At 51.9% G+C, this 14695-nt stretch overlaps 1 protein-coding gene across 1 annotated transcript; it reads left to right on the top strand.

Moving 5' to 3' along the window:
- The first annotated feature begins 10702 nt into the window (after positions 1-10702).
- On the top strand, positions 10703-12602 carry LOC144727314 (uncharacterized). The gene is made up of 3 exons (XM_078606052.1): positions 10703-10861; positions 11141-11241; positions 11496-12602. Exons 1-3 carry the CDS (start codon positions 10804-10806, stop codon positions 12426-12428), a joined length of 1092 nt encoding a protein of 363 aa, XP_078462178.1. The 5' UTR covers positions 10703-10803; the 3' UTR covers positions 12429-12602.
- The last annotated feature ends 2093 nt before the right edge of the window (positions 12603-14695 follow it).

Here is a 14695-nt window from a genome sequence, read left to right as displayed (position 1 = left end):
TTCGTCGCAAACTTACCCCCCGTATAGACACCTGGAGCTATTCATGACTCCTAGCAATGTATAGAGGCCCACTCTACAGGCGATCCTCTACTTACTAACCAGCTTCGTTGAAATGTTAAACAAATTGGTATTGACTCAACGCAAAAACTCGCACTTGCCACGTAAAAAAATGCTTTAAAGGCGCGATCCTCTGCGAGATGTAATGAGTCTGCCTCGCGCAGGGAGTGCGTGCCATCGTGCTGAGTAGCGGTCGTGTCGAGGTTTTTCACGCTGCGGTACGGAAGCTGACTATAAGAGGTTTTCGTTTGGATCTCGTAAATATAGACCTGTCGTTAAACCCGATACGGCCAACTTTTAAGGGTTGTCTAAATACAACCTGCGATTTCGTCACTAGTACAGCACACCGGTGTGATGGATAGCCAAGTGGTCACCACGTCTATGCCGTTCAGGACCGAAACAGGTGGACTTCTCCACAAATCGGGCTATCGCCTGATGAAGCTATTGCTAATTACTGGCGAAACGTCGTACTTTGATTGTAAATGTTGCGGCTTGGCTCTCCAACACACCGGTGTGCTGTACTAGTAACGAATTGGCATGTTCTGTTTACGTGACAACCCATACTAGTCTGTTGGGTGGTTGCGGGCTTAACAACATCTACGCGATCTAACTCAAAAACCTATTCTACCTACTATAATCACCCAGGAATGTCTGAACGCTCGTGACGTCACTCCACATCGAGCAGCCCCTGCACTATGAATGAGACATTTTGTCATCCTTGCTCTCCAGATCGCAATAAAGTTTCTTGGGTACAAGTTTGACTCGACTTATGAAATTACAAGTAACATTCACAATAAGGAAAGTTGCAGGCTTCGTTAACTAGGCCTCGTAGTTATCGTAACATTTTAACAGCATTATAAAGGCATTTACATCACTATACCGGTCATTCTAACATAACAGCATTGCCAATATTATAAGAACATAAACGAACTTACAGACAATGCTTCTTAAAGTCCCACAATGGGCAATTGCGGCTGGCTTCACTGGGACGCGATGTGTGCCGCCATCTTGAATTATGTGTGTAATGGCCGACGCCCGCGTGGTTGAGCGGGAATCTTAAATCGCAACTTCCTGGTCACGTGACCAAACTTAGCATCAAAAACAGGAAATTCCTGTGTACATACGCCCCACATCTGCCGTGAGGCAAGACACCTGCCGTGAGGCAAGACACCTGCCGTGAGGCAGAACACTTTCGGTAAAGTCACGTAGATAGGTGTAATAAAAACTTCGACGACAATAGACTGTCGTATTTATTTATTTATTTGCTTATTTATTTATTTATCGCCGCTAGACAGCTCCGCGTTATTCCACACTATCTCCATCGCTACGCGTTGCGCGGCGTGAGTTGGTATCCTCCGCACTCGCTCACTCTCCCGCTCCCGCTCCCACGCACCGCTGGCAGACGGCGCGCAGGGAGACCGTCTCCGGACCGCCACGTGGCCGATGGCGTCCCGGAGGCGCGAGACGTGGTCCCACTTCCAGACTTCCCACACTGACCCAGAGTCCCTTCCAGCTTCCCCTTATCACCCCCTCCTGCGTCACCAAGCCCCACTACTAGCCACGCCCCCTTACGAATCTTCTAGATGGTACCCCACTAGCACCCTCCGGCTCTGCCCTTGAACTCTAGCCCAGATACTCCCTGTCACCCGATTGGCTTAGAGGCTGAATCGACGAAGTCTATCCCACCGTTCGGCGACCGTCAGCATATGCAACACAAGCGGTCGTCTTCGAAAGGCAAACTATTGACAGTATAACGGTTTGAAATGGGCATAGCCCAAATGTCAGCAACCAATGTTAATGTTAAGGCAGCCAACCTGACGGTGGCTGCCATGTGACAATTAGCATGTTGAAACACGTAATCAGCCAGGCTATGCGTTAATTGTGTGTTAACCGACTCTCTGTGTTGTATTACATCACATTTCGATATTTTGCTAGGTTATTTAATTTTCGTGTGCCTGTCTCCTAATTCTCAATTTTGCGTGCCCGTTTTTAATTTTGCGTGCCCGTTCCACATTGTCATCTTACTTGCAACAGCAGTACGTTGCCGTACACTCATTGATATGCTAATTCTCTCTGCCCCCTCCCTCTCTCCGTCCCCGCCCCCCCCTCTCTATATTTAAGGGACCGTCACAGAAACGACCCCTCTCTTTGTGCCGATTTGTGTCCTCTCTCTGTGTGCCGTTGTGATGTCTGTCTGCTTGTATGTCTGTCTATAGTTTTCTAGTTAGATTTTTGTTGCTATTTCTTTTATACCTGATGATGATTGCTTGTGTTGCAATCGAAACGTCGTAATATGTTATTTTAATTTATTATTTTATTTTTAGACGTGACTTAACCGAAAAGAACCAAAGAATAATTCCTGCAGTCACGAAAGCTCCAAAATTAAGATTGAACCACTTCTACGGGGAAGTTTTAAGCTTATCCTTTTTCTTTCTGGCTATTTGTTCTCTCTACCTGTGTCCTCTCTTTGGAATTTTCACACTTAAAATTCTAACTTAGCAAATTTTGAAACACGTAATCAACCAGGCTATGCGTTAATTGTGTGTTAACCGACTCTCTGTGTTGTATTACATCACATTTCGATATTTTGCTAGGTTATTTAATTTTCGTGTGCCTGTCTCCTAATTTTCTATTTTGCGTGCCCGTTTTCAATTTTGCGTGCCCGTTCCACATTGTCATCTTACTTGCAACAGCAGTACGTTGCCGTACACTCATTGATATGCTAATTCTCTCTGCCCCCTCCCTCTCTCCGTCCCCGCCCCCCCCCCCTCTCTATATTTAAGGGACCGTCACAGAAACGACCCCTCTCTTTGTGCCGATTTGTGTCCTCTCTCTGTGTGCCGTTGTGATGTCTGTCTGCTTGTATGTCTGTCTATAGTTTTCTAGTTAGATTTTTGTTGCTATTTCTTTTATACCTGATGATGATTGCTTGTGTTGCAATCGAAACGTCGTAATATGTTATTTTAATTTATTATTTTATTTTTAGACGTGACTTAACCGAAAAGAACCAAAGAATAATTCCTGCAGTCACGAAAGCTCCTAAATTAAGATTGAACCACTTCTACGGGGAAGTTTTAAGCTTATCCTTTTTCTTTCTGGCTATTTGTTCTCTCTACCTGTGTCCTCTCTTTGGAATTTTCACACTTAAAATTCTAACTTAGCAAATTTTGAAACACGTAATCAACCAGGCTATGCGTTAATTGTGTGTTAACCGACTCTCTGTGTTGTATTACATCACATTTCGATATTTTGCTAGGTTATTTAATTTTCGTGTGCCTGTCTCCTAATTTTCAATTTTGCGTGCCCGTTTTCAATTTTGCGTGCCCGTTCCACATTGTCATCTTACTTGCAACAGCAGTACGTTGCCGTACACTCATTGATATGCTAATTCTCTCTGCCCCCTCCCTCTCTCCGTCCCCGCCCCCCCTCTCTATATTTAAGGGACCGTCACAGAAACGACCCCTCTCTTTGTGCCGATTTGTGTCCTCTCTCTGTGTGCCGTTGTGATGTCTGTCTGCTTGTATGTCTGTCTATAGTTTTCTAGTTAGATTTTTGTTGCCATTTCTTTTATACCTGATGATGATTGCTTGTGTTGCAATCGAAACGTCGTAATATGTTATTTTAATTTATTATTTTATTTTTAGACGTGACTTAACAGAAAAGAACCAAAGAATAATTCCTGCAGTCACGAAAGCTCCTAAATTAAGAATTAGCATGTTTATGAGAGATTAGCATGTTAATAGAAATCGTAAAGCACGCAACCGAGGGGTAGTTGGCGCGCGAAGTGGCTGTGTTGGTCTGAAACATGTGAACGCGCAAGTTTGAAATGGGCGTAAAGAACAACTAACATCGGAAATTGGTGGGATGGGAACATCAAAGCCAATTACGACTTAAACTGGTTGGTAACGTTCTTTCAATGATTGATCAGTTTGTACCCATATTCTCGGTTGAAATTGTGTCTGTGTCTATATATATGTGTAATAAATGATGCTGACAACACACAGCTTGGTCTCCGTCCCTCTTTTATTCCTTGTTATGCCGCTCACACTCTGCTGGTCCCGATAGTGGACCGGCTGTTCCTCTTGCGCGCCCCGCGCGCCCTTCCCGTCAATCGCCCTCCTCCCTGCTCCCGCACACCGTTGGCTGACGGATTGCTTGGAGTCGTCTCCAGCCACATGGCTGATGGTGCAGAAGACCTCCCACGACCCAATGTGGTCCCACTCCGTGACTACGCCAACTGCCCCTCACACGTCATCCTGTCTCCAACTTACACCACGCCCTTTCCGAACCTTCCAGATTACGCCGTTCACTTAGCGCCCCCCCCCGGTTCCGCCCTTACGCTCCGCCCCTGATCTTCTGGACCGGAGGTGGTCGATGGACCTTCCCATATGCCCACATTACTGGGCCCCACTCCCAATACGCCGGGCCGTCTGATTGGCCCAGAGCTGAGCGACAAAACCTCGCTTACAAATCTTTGTTGATAGCCAGTGGGCTTGCAAAGTACCTTTATCAAGGTGAAATCAATTTTGTGTGAGCCGACCGCATTAAAACAATGATCAGCCACAGCTGAGGTATTGGTCCGACCGTGTTTCAGATCTGCCTTATGTTCACGAACACAGTCCGAGACATGTCGCTTAGTTTCCCCAATGTAACTCCTGCCACAGACACAACTTAGTTTGTAGATGCTGGGGTATTGCATGGGATCACACCCTTCACAGATGGGATCAGATCACGAATTTTATGTACTGTGTTAAATCGAACCTGGATCTTGTGTTTGCTCATGATTTTGGAAATATTTTTAGTGACCCCTACTATGTATGGCAACTTGATGGTTATGAACGGGTCCTCAGATGGTTATTTCCCAACGGTTGGGGTGATAGCTTTACGGATTGTGTAGTCTGAATATCCATTCATCTTGAGAGCCTGGTGTGGATGCCTGGATGGCATCTGGCTCATAGTTTTCCATGAAAATATTAGCTACAACTGGAGATCAGGGAGAACCCATTGGGGTACCTTCAACTTGTTTGGAGAAAGTTCCATTCCAGGTGAAGTAAGTGTGGTGAGGCAGTGTCCCACCATGAATGGTACATCAGCGTTCAGTCCTTGTGTAATAAAAGACTCCGTCAGGCACTGCTGGTCTCAAGTTCTTTCTCCGTACCCCACTGGTCTCCTCCGCGGACCAGCGTCGTCTCGCGCGCGCCCCGCACGCGCTTCCTCCTCAGCTCCTCCACTCTTCCTCACACCCCGCTGGTCCTGACAAGGGACCAGCGTCTCCTCTCGCGTGCCGCGCACGCTCCTCCGTTAGCTCCGACCAGTGTCTCTTCTCGCGTGCCGCGCACGCTCCTCTCGCATGCCGCGCACGCTCTTCCGTCAGCTCCTCCTAGCACGCGCCCCGCACGCGCTCTCCCGTCAGTCGCTCCACTCCTCCCCGCTCCGCACACCGCTGGCCGACAGTGTGCCGAAGCCCCATCAGCCACGTGGCTGATGGCGCGGCGGCCACCCAATGTGGTCCCGCTTCTTCACTCCAACAACTGACCCCGATCTCTTCCGGGCTCCCACTTATATCTTCTTTCCCACGTGACCCTGACTCCTCCCCTTCCGGATCGTCAGATCCGGCCTTCCCATACTGCCCTGCAAACCAGGCTCCACCCCCCAATACCCCGGGCCGTGTGATTGGGCCAGAGCCCAGCAACAACCCCATTTACGCTCGCAATACATGACCCCCACCCCTGATGAAAAAGCCAGCCGTCCCGGCTGCAATAGGATAAAATAATGCGAGCGACAGCATCACAATCAGGAATCACCAGACACAACGGAGAGTACAATGACAACACAATTAACGAAAGGGAAGGGATTAGGATCCGGTACGGAACACCGGCCCGTCCTCGGTGCAACAAGCAAGAAAGAATTAAGGAATGGAAGGCAATGCACAACAACGGTAACCGACACGCAAGAATGGCAGACTCGCATAAATCAGGAATGCGGTGTCTTAGAGCGTGTCCGTGTTGCTGGTCCATCCGCCTGGCTCAAGTCTAACTTCAGAGAACAACTGGTAGAGTAGGAGTGACGAACAGGCGCTCCACTCCCCCTTCAAGTCCACATCCGGTTAGCACAACCGGTGACACCCAGCGTGGCAGGCACCGAAGATCTGTGACGAGAAGGAGAACCCAACCCCCTGAGGCATAGCACCACGAACGTACATCCGCATGTCGTACACGAAAGCCACCCGGCCCCAGGGTAGTGGAGATGAACGTAATCCGCCCGGCGTGAGGAGAAACCCAATAAATACACAAAAATCGACGCGATGGATGCCCCAGTATCTAAATTTTAGCAAAAAAATATTATTTACACGTGACAACAAAAATTTTCCTGCATCTTGCCCATCAGCAGTCCTCCCTTGAGGACCAGCACAGACATCTCACGTACTCCTCCCCCTTAGTCAGACACGGGCCACTATGCTGCTGTTACCCCGATGGGCGCCAACACGCCAGCATTGCGCACAACACGCAATGCACGCACACAAGAGTCAAGGGATGAGATCCATAACCGCATCCCCACGGCTCGACGTGTATCCTTATAATGGCGGCGGCACACGCGAAGCGCCCCCACCGAGGTTTCCTGCGCTCAAAATGGCAGCGGTACGCACGCCCTCGCGTGCTCAAAATGGCGGCCCCATGCGCCGAGCGCATCCCCGCGATTTCCCACGCTAGCCAAAATGGCGGCCCAACGTGCGACCAATTCGGCAGTTTTTCTCGTGCGTGCACCCCAGCTGTCCCTTGCTGGGGGTCACAACACACATCCCCTGTCACGTTTAAACAACCCCCAACGATACAACGCATCGCCGCTGCTCACAGCAGTCGTATCGGGGAAATTTTTAACCCATAGTTGACCAAGACACATTGCTCATACACACCAACTCGCAGTGCAACCCCTGGTCGCACGCAATCAACGGAAAGAGCGACGCCACTTGGCGGCAATTTACGGCCCCATCACCCTTGACGGCAGAGCCACCAACAACGCCCTCATCCCTCAACACTCGCAATTTCCTATGAACGCACATGCAATCTCGTGTGCACGAACACCCATACAACCAAAATGTAGGGTCCCCCAACGAATTGACAAATTTCCGAACAGGTACGCACAACTAATAACAATCCCGAACCCAATGGTCAGAACAATGCACCGCACTCCGTATCCGTACAGAAAGACAGTCTATACAGTACGTGCAGTCAGGATATCGCGATTACAAGCAGCAAAGTTCCACACAGGTCCCACATTATACACAATCGCAAGCAGAACTGCAGGCAGACAACACACCGTTAACCCTGTCGTACCTTGCAGCAAAAAAAAATCATAAAAATAAACACGTCGCACACGGCAACCCACGGGATGTTAATGGCGACTCGACGCAACCGAATTAAAAATTAACTTCGCCATCGAGATAACATCCCCATGCCGCAACGCATAAACACTATTTGACACAGAGCAACCACAAGCAGACAGCGCGTCCATCCTCAACACACACACACAGCCCGAACTGCGCTCCGCAATCTCAAGCCATAACAACCAATCACACCCCGGCACACGCAAGATGGGTGAGGTGTGTGCTAGGGCCGTGCGCATATCGTCACGACTCGCTCGGGGCTGCAGCGAGCAGAGGACGGCAGGGTGGTGACTTGAGATGCCTCGAAGAACTCGGACGGTGAGCGCGGCGTCCTCCCTTGACTGCTCTGGTGTCTCGCACACGAGCCAGGACGGGGTGCTCCCGCCCAGGCAGCAGCAGCAACGGCGGCTTCCCCCGTGGCTACGGCCTCTCTCGTTGAAGGTGGTGAAGCGTCGGCGTCCTCTCCTTGCGGCTCCTTCCCACAAAACAGCTGCTTAGCAGCAGGATGCACACCACGTGGCGCCTCCGAAATGCCAGCGCACGGCCGCCTCTCCACCGCGATGTTCAAGATGGCGGCGTCCTGCCACGTGGTCGCTGGAGGACGTGTGCCGGTGGCTGTCTCTTCGTCGTCAGAAGATGTAACAAGTGGGTTACGCTTTTTCAAGTTCTCGGCCATCTTCCTCGAAGTTATTTTGCCTTGAAAAAGTCCACTTCTGACTCCAGTGTAATAAAAGACTCCGTCAGGCACTGCTGGTCTCCGTTGGTCTTTAATTCAAGTTCTTTCTCCGTTCCCCGCTATTCTCCTCCACGGACCAGCGTCGTCTCGCGCGCGCCCCGCACGCGCTTCCTCCTCAGCTCCTCCACTCTTCCTCACACCCCGCTGGTCCTGACAAGGGACCAGCGTCTCCTATCACGTGCCGCGCATGCTCCTCTCGCGTGCCACGCATGCTCCTCCGTTAGCTCCGACCAGCGTCTCCTCTCGCCTGCCGCGCACGCTCCTCTCGCGTGCCGTGCACGCTCTTCCGTCAGCTCCTCCTCGCGTGCGCCTCGCACACGCTCTCCCGTCAGTCGCTCCACTCCTCCCTGCTCCGCACACCGCTGGCCGACGGTGTGCCGAAGCCCCTTCAGCCAAGTGGCTGATGGCGCGGCGGCCACCCAACGTGGTCCCGCTTCTTCACTCCAACAACTGACCACGATCTCTTCCGGGCTTCCACTTATATCTTCTTTCCCACCTGACCCTGACTCCTCCCCTTCCGGATTGTCAGATCCGGCCTTCCCATACTGCCCTGCAGACCAGGCTCCGCCCCCCAATACCCTGGGCCGTGTGATTGGGCCAGAGTCCAGCAACAACCCCATTTATGCTCGTACTACACTTGTTTGACCAAATCTTCAATGACTGCAATGGTGTCAGGCACAGGAACTTTGGTTCTTTTGGTAAAGTCACGTAGAATAAATAGAATAAACACGACGTTTCGATCGCAATAAAAGTGGTCGAAACGTCGTGGTAATTTTTTTATTTGCATGTATTATTTTATTATTTATGCATTTCATTATTTTTATTTTACGTGACTTTACCTACGAGCAAACCACCTGGAGATAGTGAGATGTCCTTAATTAACGATAAGTACAGCTGAAGTGGTCTTACCAGTAAATGGTTGTAAGGTCTCAGACAGAAATCGGGCCAGTTTGTAGGTGGGTAAGTCAATGGCGGAGATGATAGGATGAAGGGGTGTACCCTGTTTATGGATCTTTGGTAAGCCATACAATCTGGGTGGTCGAGCATCAGAGGGTTTTAAGGAAACCCGCTTGGTTGGTTCGATTAAAAATGTCGAATCGGTGATGATGTTGTTGGTTTTCGTAGCGAGGCTGTTCGTGGGATCTCTTTTAATTTTAGTATAACTACCATCATTAAGTAGGGCCTGAATTTTGTTATTTTATGTGGTTTTGTCCATGATGACTGTGGCATTGCCCTTGTCGGCTGAGAGGATGACGATATCATCTCTTTTTTTTATTAAGAAAGCTCAAAGCGCTCATCAATACTGATGTTTATCATAGGTGACTTAGAGTTTTTTAGGATTGTAGCGATTTCCGATCTTGCCACGTCTGTAATGATGTATCCCAAACCTTTGAGGGCTATGTCAACCTGGGCAATGATGTCATCAACTGGGATGTGTTTAGGGGTGACTGCGAAATTCAATCCTTTGTTGTGGCTTGGCTCTCCAACACACCGGTGTGCTGTACTCGTGACGAATTTGCATGTTCTGTTTACGTGACAACCCTTACTGGTTGTCTGTGTCTGGTGGTGGCGGGATTAACGACATATTTATGCGATCTATCCCAAAAAAAACTATACCTAGTAAAATCACCAAGGAATGTCTGTCCTTAACGCGCATGACGTCACTCCACATCGACCAGCCCCTCTCATTAATAATCATGAACAGGTTACGTCCTCCTCATGGACCCCCTCCTCATTAATAATCATGAGCAGGTGACGTCACTCCACATGGAGCACCCCACCCTCACTAATAATCATGAGCAGGTCACGTCACTCCACATCGAACAGCCCCCTCATTAATAATTATTATAAGGTAACGTCCTCCAAATGGACACCCCCCGCCATTCATAATAATAAGCGGCTGACGTCACTCCACATGGGGGGCCGAGGCGCTTCCTCCCCCCTCCTCAGCGTCAACTTACAACCCTCACTACAAAGGCAGAACCCTCACGTCACGCGATCTCCGTAACGCTGTTGAGATATAGAAGCAAACAGAGGGTCCAATGAGATCAGCTCCCGTGTAAGGCGCGAGCTGCATGCATCGTGAGAGGCGACGAGGCTGGGAGACGTTCCACCAGCAGTGGATTGATCAATATCCGATGATGATTATGACGACACCAACACACGCCGTCCCCCCCACCCACCAATGCGAGATTCCCATCGAGAAGTCACTTCGCCGCTTCCTCTCTGGAGGGGGTGGGGGAGGTGGGGCGGAGGTGGAGATGGGTGGTTGGTGGAGGTGGGCATGGGTAGGGGGGTGGTGTAGGTGGGGATGGTTTCTGATCCATCAGCGTTGCCGAGTGAATGAGCCCCACCTGAGCAAGTGCCTGCCGCGCCACTCATTGAGGCGCTCGACTCGTTGGTCGCGCCATTAAGCACCACGACGCACGCACCGGGATGGTCGCGCGCCCCAATGCGCCATTCACTCCTCGCGCTCATTGGCCGCGAGTTTATTGGGCACGTGGCTCCAATCATCACCCCCCCAAAAGCCCGCACCTCGCTGGGTATAAAGCAGAGATGTGGCGAGGAGGTGTGAGGGACACAGATTCGCTTTTTCCAGCCTCATCGCTAGCAACACTACGAAAAGATGCAGTCATCGGCGAGTCTCATGCTGGTGGGCGCGGTGCTGATGGCGCTGGGAGGCTGTGAGTACTCGCGCTGCTGCCAGGCACCCAGGGATCGATTTGGATCGAAGGGGGCTCGAAGCTACGATGGTTTTAGAGACCCAATTTGGTTATTTTACTTCCTCCCCTTTTATTGTTCACCACCAACCGTCCCCGATGCCGACTCCATTACCATTGTTCTACAGTGGCTACTTGCGTGCATTTTTGTGCCATTTCTCCTACCAACAACGAATGCGATCGTACTAGTTCGCGAATCCATGGGCTTTGATTTACCATCGCCCATTCCCACCCCGATCCCAGGGACCACGAGGGGCTGCGTGGACGCCGCGACGATTCGTGGTGACCCAGGAGCGTGGCGGCAGGCGGCCCAGTCCGGGGAGATCTCTGAACTGAACCTGGCTGTGAGTAACGCATCGTGTGACAAACGATTCGGAAAGTTCGGTGGAATTCTGTGGTGCATCTGCCGGTCGCCTTGGTCTGTTAAAAACTACAATCTTGTTATGAGTGTAAGCGAATCTCTCTGCCAGGACTGGCCGAAATGTGCATCTGACATGCCACGGGTGAGTGCAGCTAAATTAGTAGGGAATGGCAGTGTTGTGGGAAGCTGCGTCTTGACTCCTGATGACCCGCGTCCTGTCCCCTGACGCTATGCCAGGTCCGGCACCACGTTCAAAGCGAAGCGGCCGACTTGCTAACTGGAGACGAAACTGCGACATCCGCGGCGCCAACCACGGAGGAGCCCAAGACGCTGGAGCCGGCCACGGAGGAGCCCAAGACGCTGGAGCCGGCCACGGAGGAGCCCAAGACGCTGGAGCCGGCCACGGAGGAGCCCAAGACGCTGGAGCCGGCCACGGAGGAGCCCAAGACGCTGGAGCCGGCCACGGAGGAGCCCAAGACGCTGGAGCCGGCCACGGAGGAGCCCAAGACGCTGGAGCCGGCCACGGAGGAGCCCAAGACGCTGGAGCCGGCCACGGAGGAGCCCAAGACGCTGGAGCCGGCCACGGAGGAGCCCAAGACGCTGGAGCCGGCCACGGAGGAGCCCAAGACGCTGGAGCCGGCCACGGAGGAGCCCAAGACGCTGGAGCCGGCCACGGAGGAGCCCAAGACGCTGGAGCCGGCCACGGAGGAGCCCAAGACGCTGGAGCCGGCCACGGAGGAGCCCAAGACGCTGGAGCCGGCCACGGAGGAGCCCAAGACGCTGGAGCCGGCCACGGAGGAGCCCAAGACGCTGGAGCCGGCCACGGAGGAGCCCAAGACGCTGGAGCCGGCCACGGAGGAGCCCAAGACGCTGGAGCCGGCCACGGAGGAGCCCAAGACGCTGGAGCCGGCCACGGAGGAGCCCAAGACGCTGGAGCCGGCCACGGAGGAGCCCAAGACGCTGGAGCCGGCCACGGAGGAGCCCAAGACGCTGGAGCCGGCCACGGAGGAGCCCAAGACGCTGGAGCCGGCCACGGAGGAGCCCAAGACGCTGGAGCCGGCCACGGAGGAGCCCAAGACGCTGGAGCCGGCCACGGAGGAGCCCAAGACGCTGGAGCCGGCCACGGAGGAGCCCAAGACGCTGGAGCCGGCCACGGAGGAGCCCAAGTAACGCCATTGCAGCTTTTCTGACGCCGGAGGCTGTTGGAGGCTCCTCCTCCGGGTCGCACGTGGGGCCAAATATCCCTTTTGGAGCCGCTTTAGCCGGTCGTTAATTCTGACGCTCTGGGCATCCCTAATCCCGCTCCTTTGTCCCAATTGCTCAATAAAGATGATCTTGACTTGATGCTGCGTCCCGATTCGTGGTTTAACTTGCGTGAGTTGCACCGCCCTCCAACGTGAAAGGTTATTTTGTGAACCGCAAAGCGGTTGCCAAGCCATGAGCTGTTTTATCCACTGAGGGATTGGAGGCTTTTTCAATGAGGTCCTTTGTCTCATGATGCCACAGTATCCTTGGGTTCGAGGAGCTTGGTGGCCTTCACACCATGGGGTTCATGGACGTTGCTCATGCGAAGGTGGACGATTGACGCACGTGCTCTAGGAGCATGGGTGGAATCTTCCCGTTTGACTTGTGGGGGGAGGCAATTGGCGATACCGCTGTGGCTCTTGACCAGACACTGCGCGTGTAACGGCCTGAGCGCGAGCACTGCTGGCTGCATCAGTCGGTGCAGAGCCTCCACGTGTGGGGGACGTCCATTGCGCAACGTGACTAATGAACCCCAGCAAGAGCCGACTGAAATTCGTCGCAAACTTACCCCCCGTATAGACACCTGGAGCTATTCATGACTCCTAGCAATGTATAGAGGCCCACTCTACAGGCGATCCTCTACTTACTAACCAGCTTCGTTGAAATGTTAAACAAATTGGTATTGACTCAACGCAAAAACTCGCACTTGCCACGTAAAAAAATGCTTTAAAGGCGCGATCCTCTGCGAGATGTAATGAGTCTGCCTCGCGCAGGGAGTGCGTGCCATCGTGCTGAGTAGCGGTCGTGTCGAGGTTTTTCACGCTGCGGTACGGAAGCCGACTATAAGAGGTTTTCGTTTGGATCTCGTAAATATAGACCTGTCGTTAAACCCGATACGGCCAACTTTTAAGGGTTGTCTAAATACAACCTGCGATTTCGTCACTAGTACAGCACACCGGTGTGATGGATAGCCAAGTGGTCACCACGTCTATGCCGTTCAGGACCGAAACAGGTGGACTTCTCCACAAATCGGGCTATCGCCTGATGAAGCTATTGCTAATTACTGGCGAAACGTCGTACTTTGATTGTAAATGTTGCGGCTTGGCTCTCCAACACACCGGTGTGCTGTACTAGTAACGAATTGGCATGTTCTGTTTACGTGACAACCCATACTAGTCTGTTGGGTGGTTGCGGGCTTAACAACATCTACGCGATCTAACTCAAAAACCTATTCTACCTACTATAATCACCCAGGAATGTCTGAACGCTCGTGACGTCACTCCACATCGAGCAGCCCCTGCACTATGAATGAGACATTTTGTCATCCTTGCTCTCCAGATCGCAATAAAGTTTCTTGGGTACAAGTTTGACTCGACTTATGAAATTACAAGTAACATTCACAATAAGGAAAGTTGCAGGCTTCGTTAACTAGGCCTCGTAGTTATCGTAACATTTTAACAGCATTATAAAGGCATTTACATCACTATACCGGTCATTCTAACATAACAGCATTGCCAATATTATAAGAACATAAACGAACTTACAGACAATGCTTCTTAAAGTCCCACAATGGACAATTGCGGCTGGCTTCACTGGGACGCGATGTGTGCCGCCATCTTGAATTATGTGTGTAATGGCCGACGCCCGCGTGGTTGAGCGGGAATCTTAAATCGCAACTTCCTGGTCACGTGACCAAACTTAGCATCAAAAACAGGAAATTCCTGTGTACATACGCCCCACATCTGCCGTGAGGCAAGACACCTGCCGTGAGGCAGAACACTTTCGGTAAAGTCACGTAGATAGGTGTAATAAAAACTTCGACGACAATAGACTGTCGTATTTATTTATTTATTTGCTTATTTATTTATTTATCGCCGCTAGACAGCTCCGCGTTATTCCACACTATCTCCATCGCTACGCGTTGCGCGGCGTGAGTTGGTATCCTCCGCACTCGCTCACTCTCCCGCTCCCGCTCCCACGCACCGCTGGCAGACGGCGCGCAGGGAGACCGTCTCCGGACCGCCACGTGGCCGATGGCGTCCCGGAGGCGCGAGACGTGGTCCCACTTCCAGACTTCCCACACTGACCCAGAGTCCCTTCCAGCTTCCCCTTATCACCCCCTCCTGCGTCACCAAGCCCCACTACTAGCCACGCCCCCTTACGAATCTTCTAGATGGTATTTTATTAGCACC

Source organism: Lampetra planeri, chromosome 25, assembly GCF_965212315.1.
Source record: "Lampetra planeri chromosome 25, kcLamPlan1.2.h2, whole genome shotgun sequence".
In the NCBI taxonomy this organism is placed as follows: domain Eukaryota; kingdom Metazoa; phylum Chordata; class Hyperoartia; order Petromyzontiformes; family Petromyzontidae; genus Lampetra; species Lampetra planeri.
Note: the sequence above shows the minus strand (reverse complement) of the source record. Positions and strands in the feature narration are given on the sequence as shown.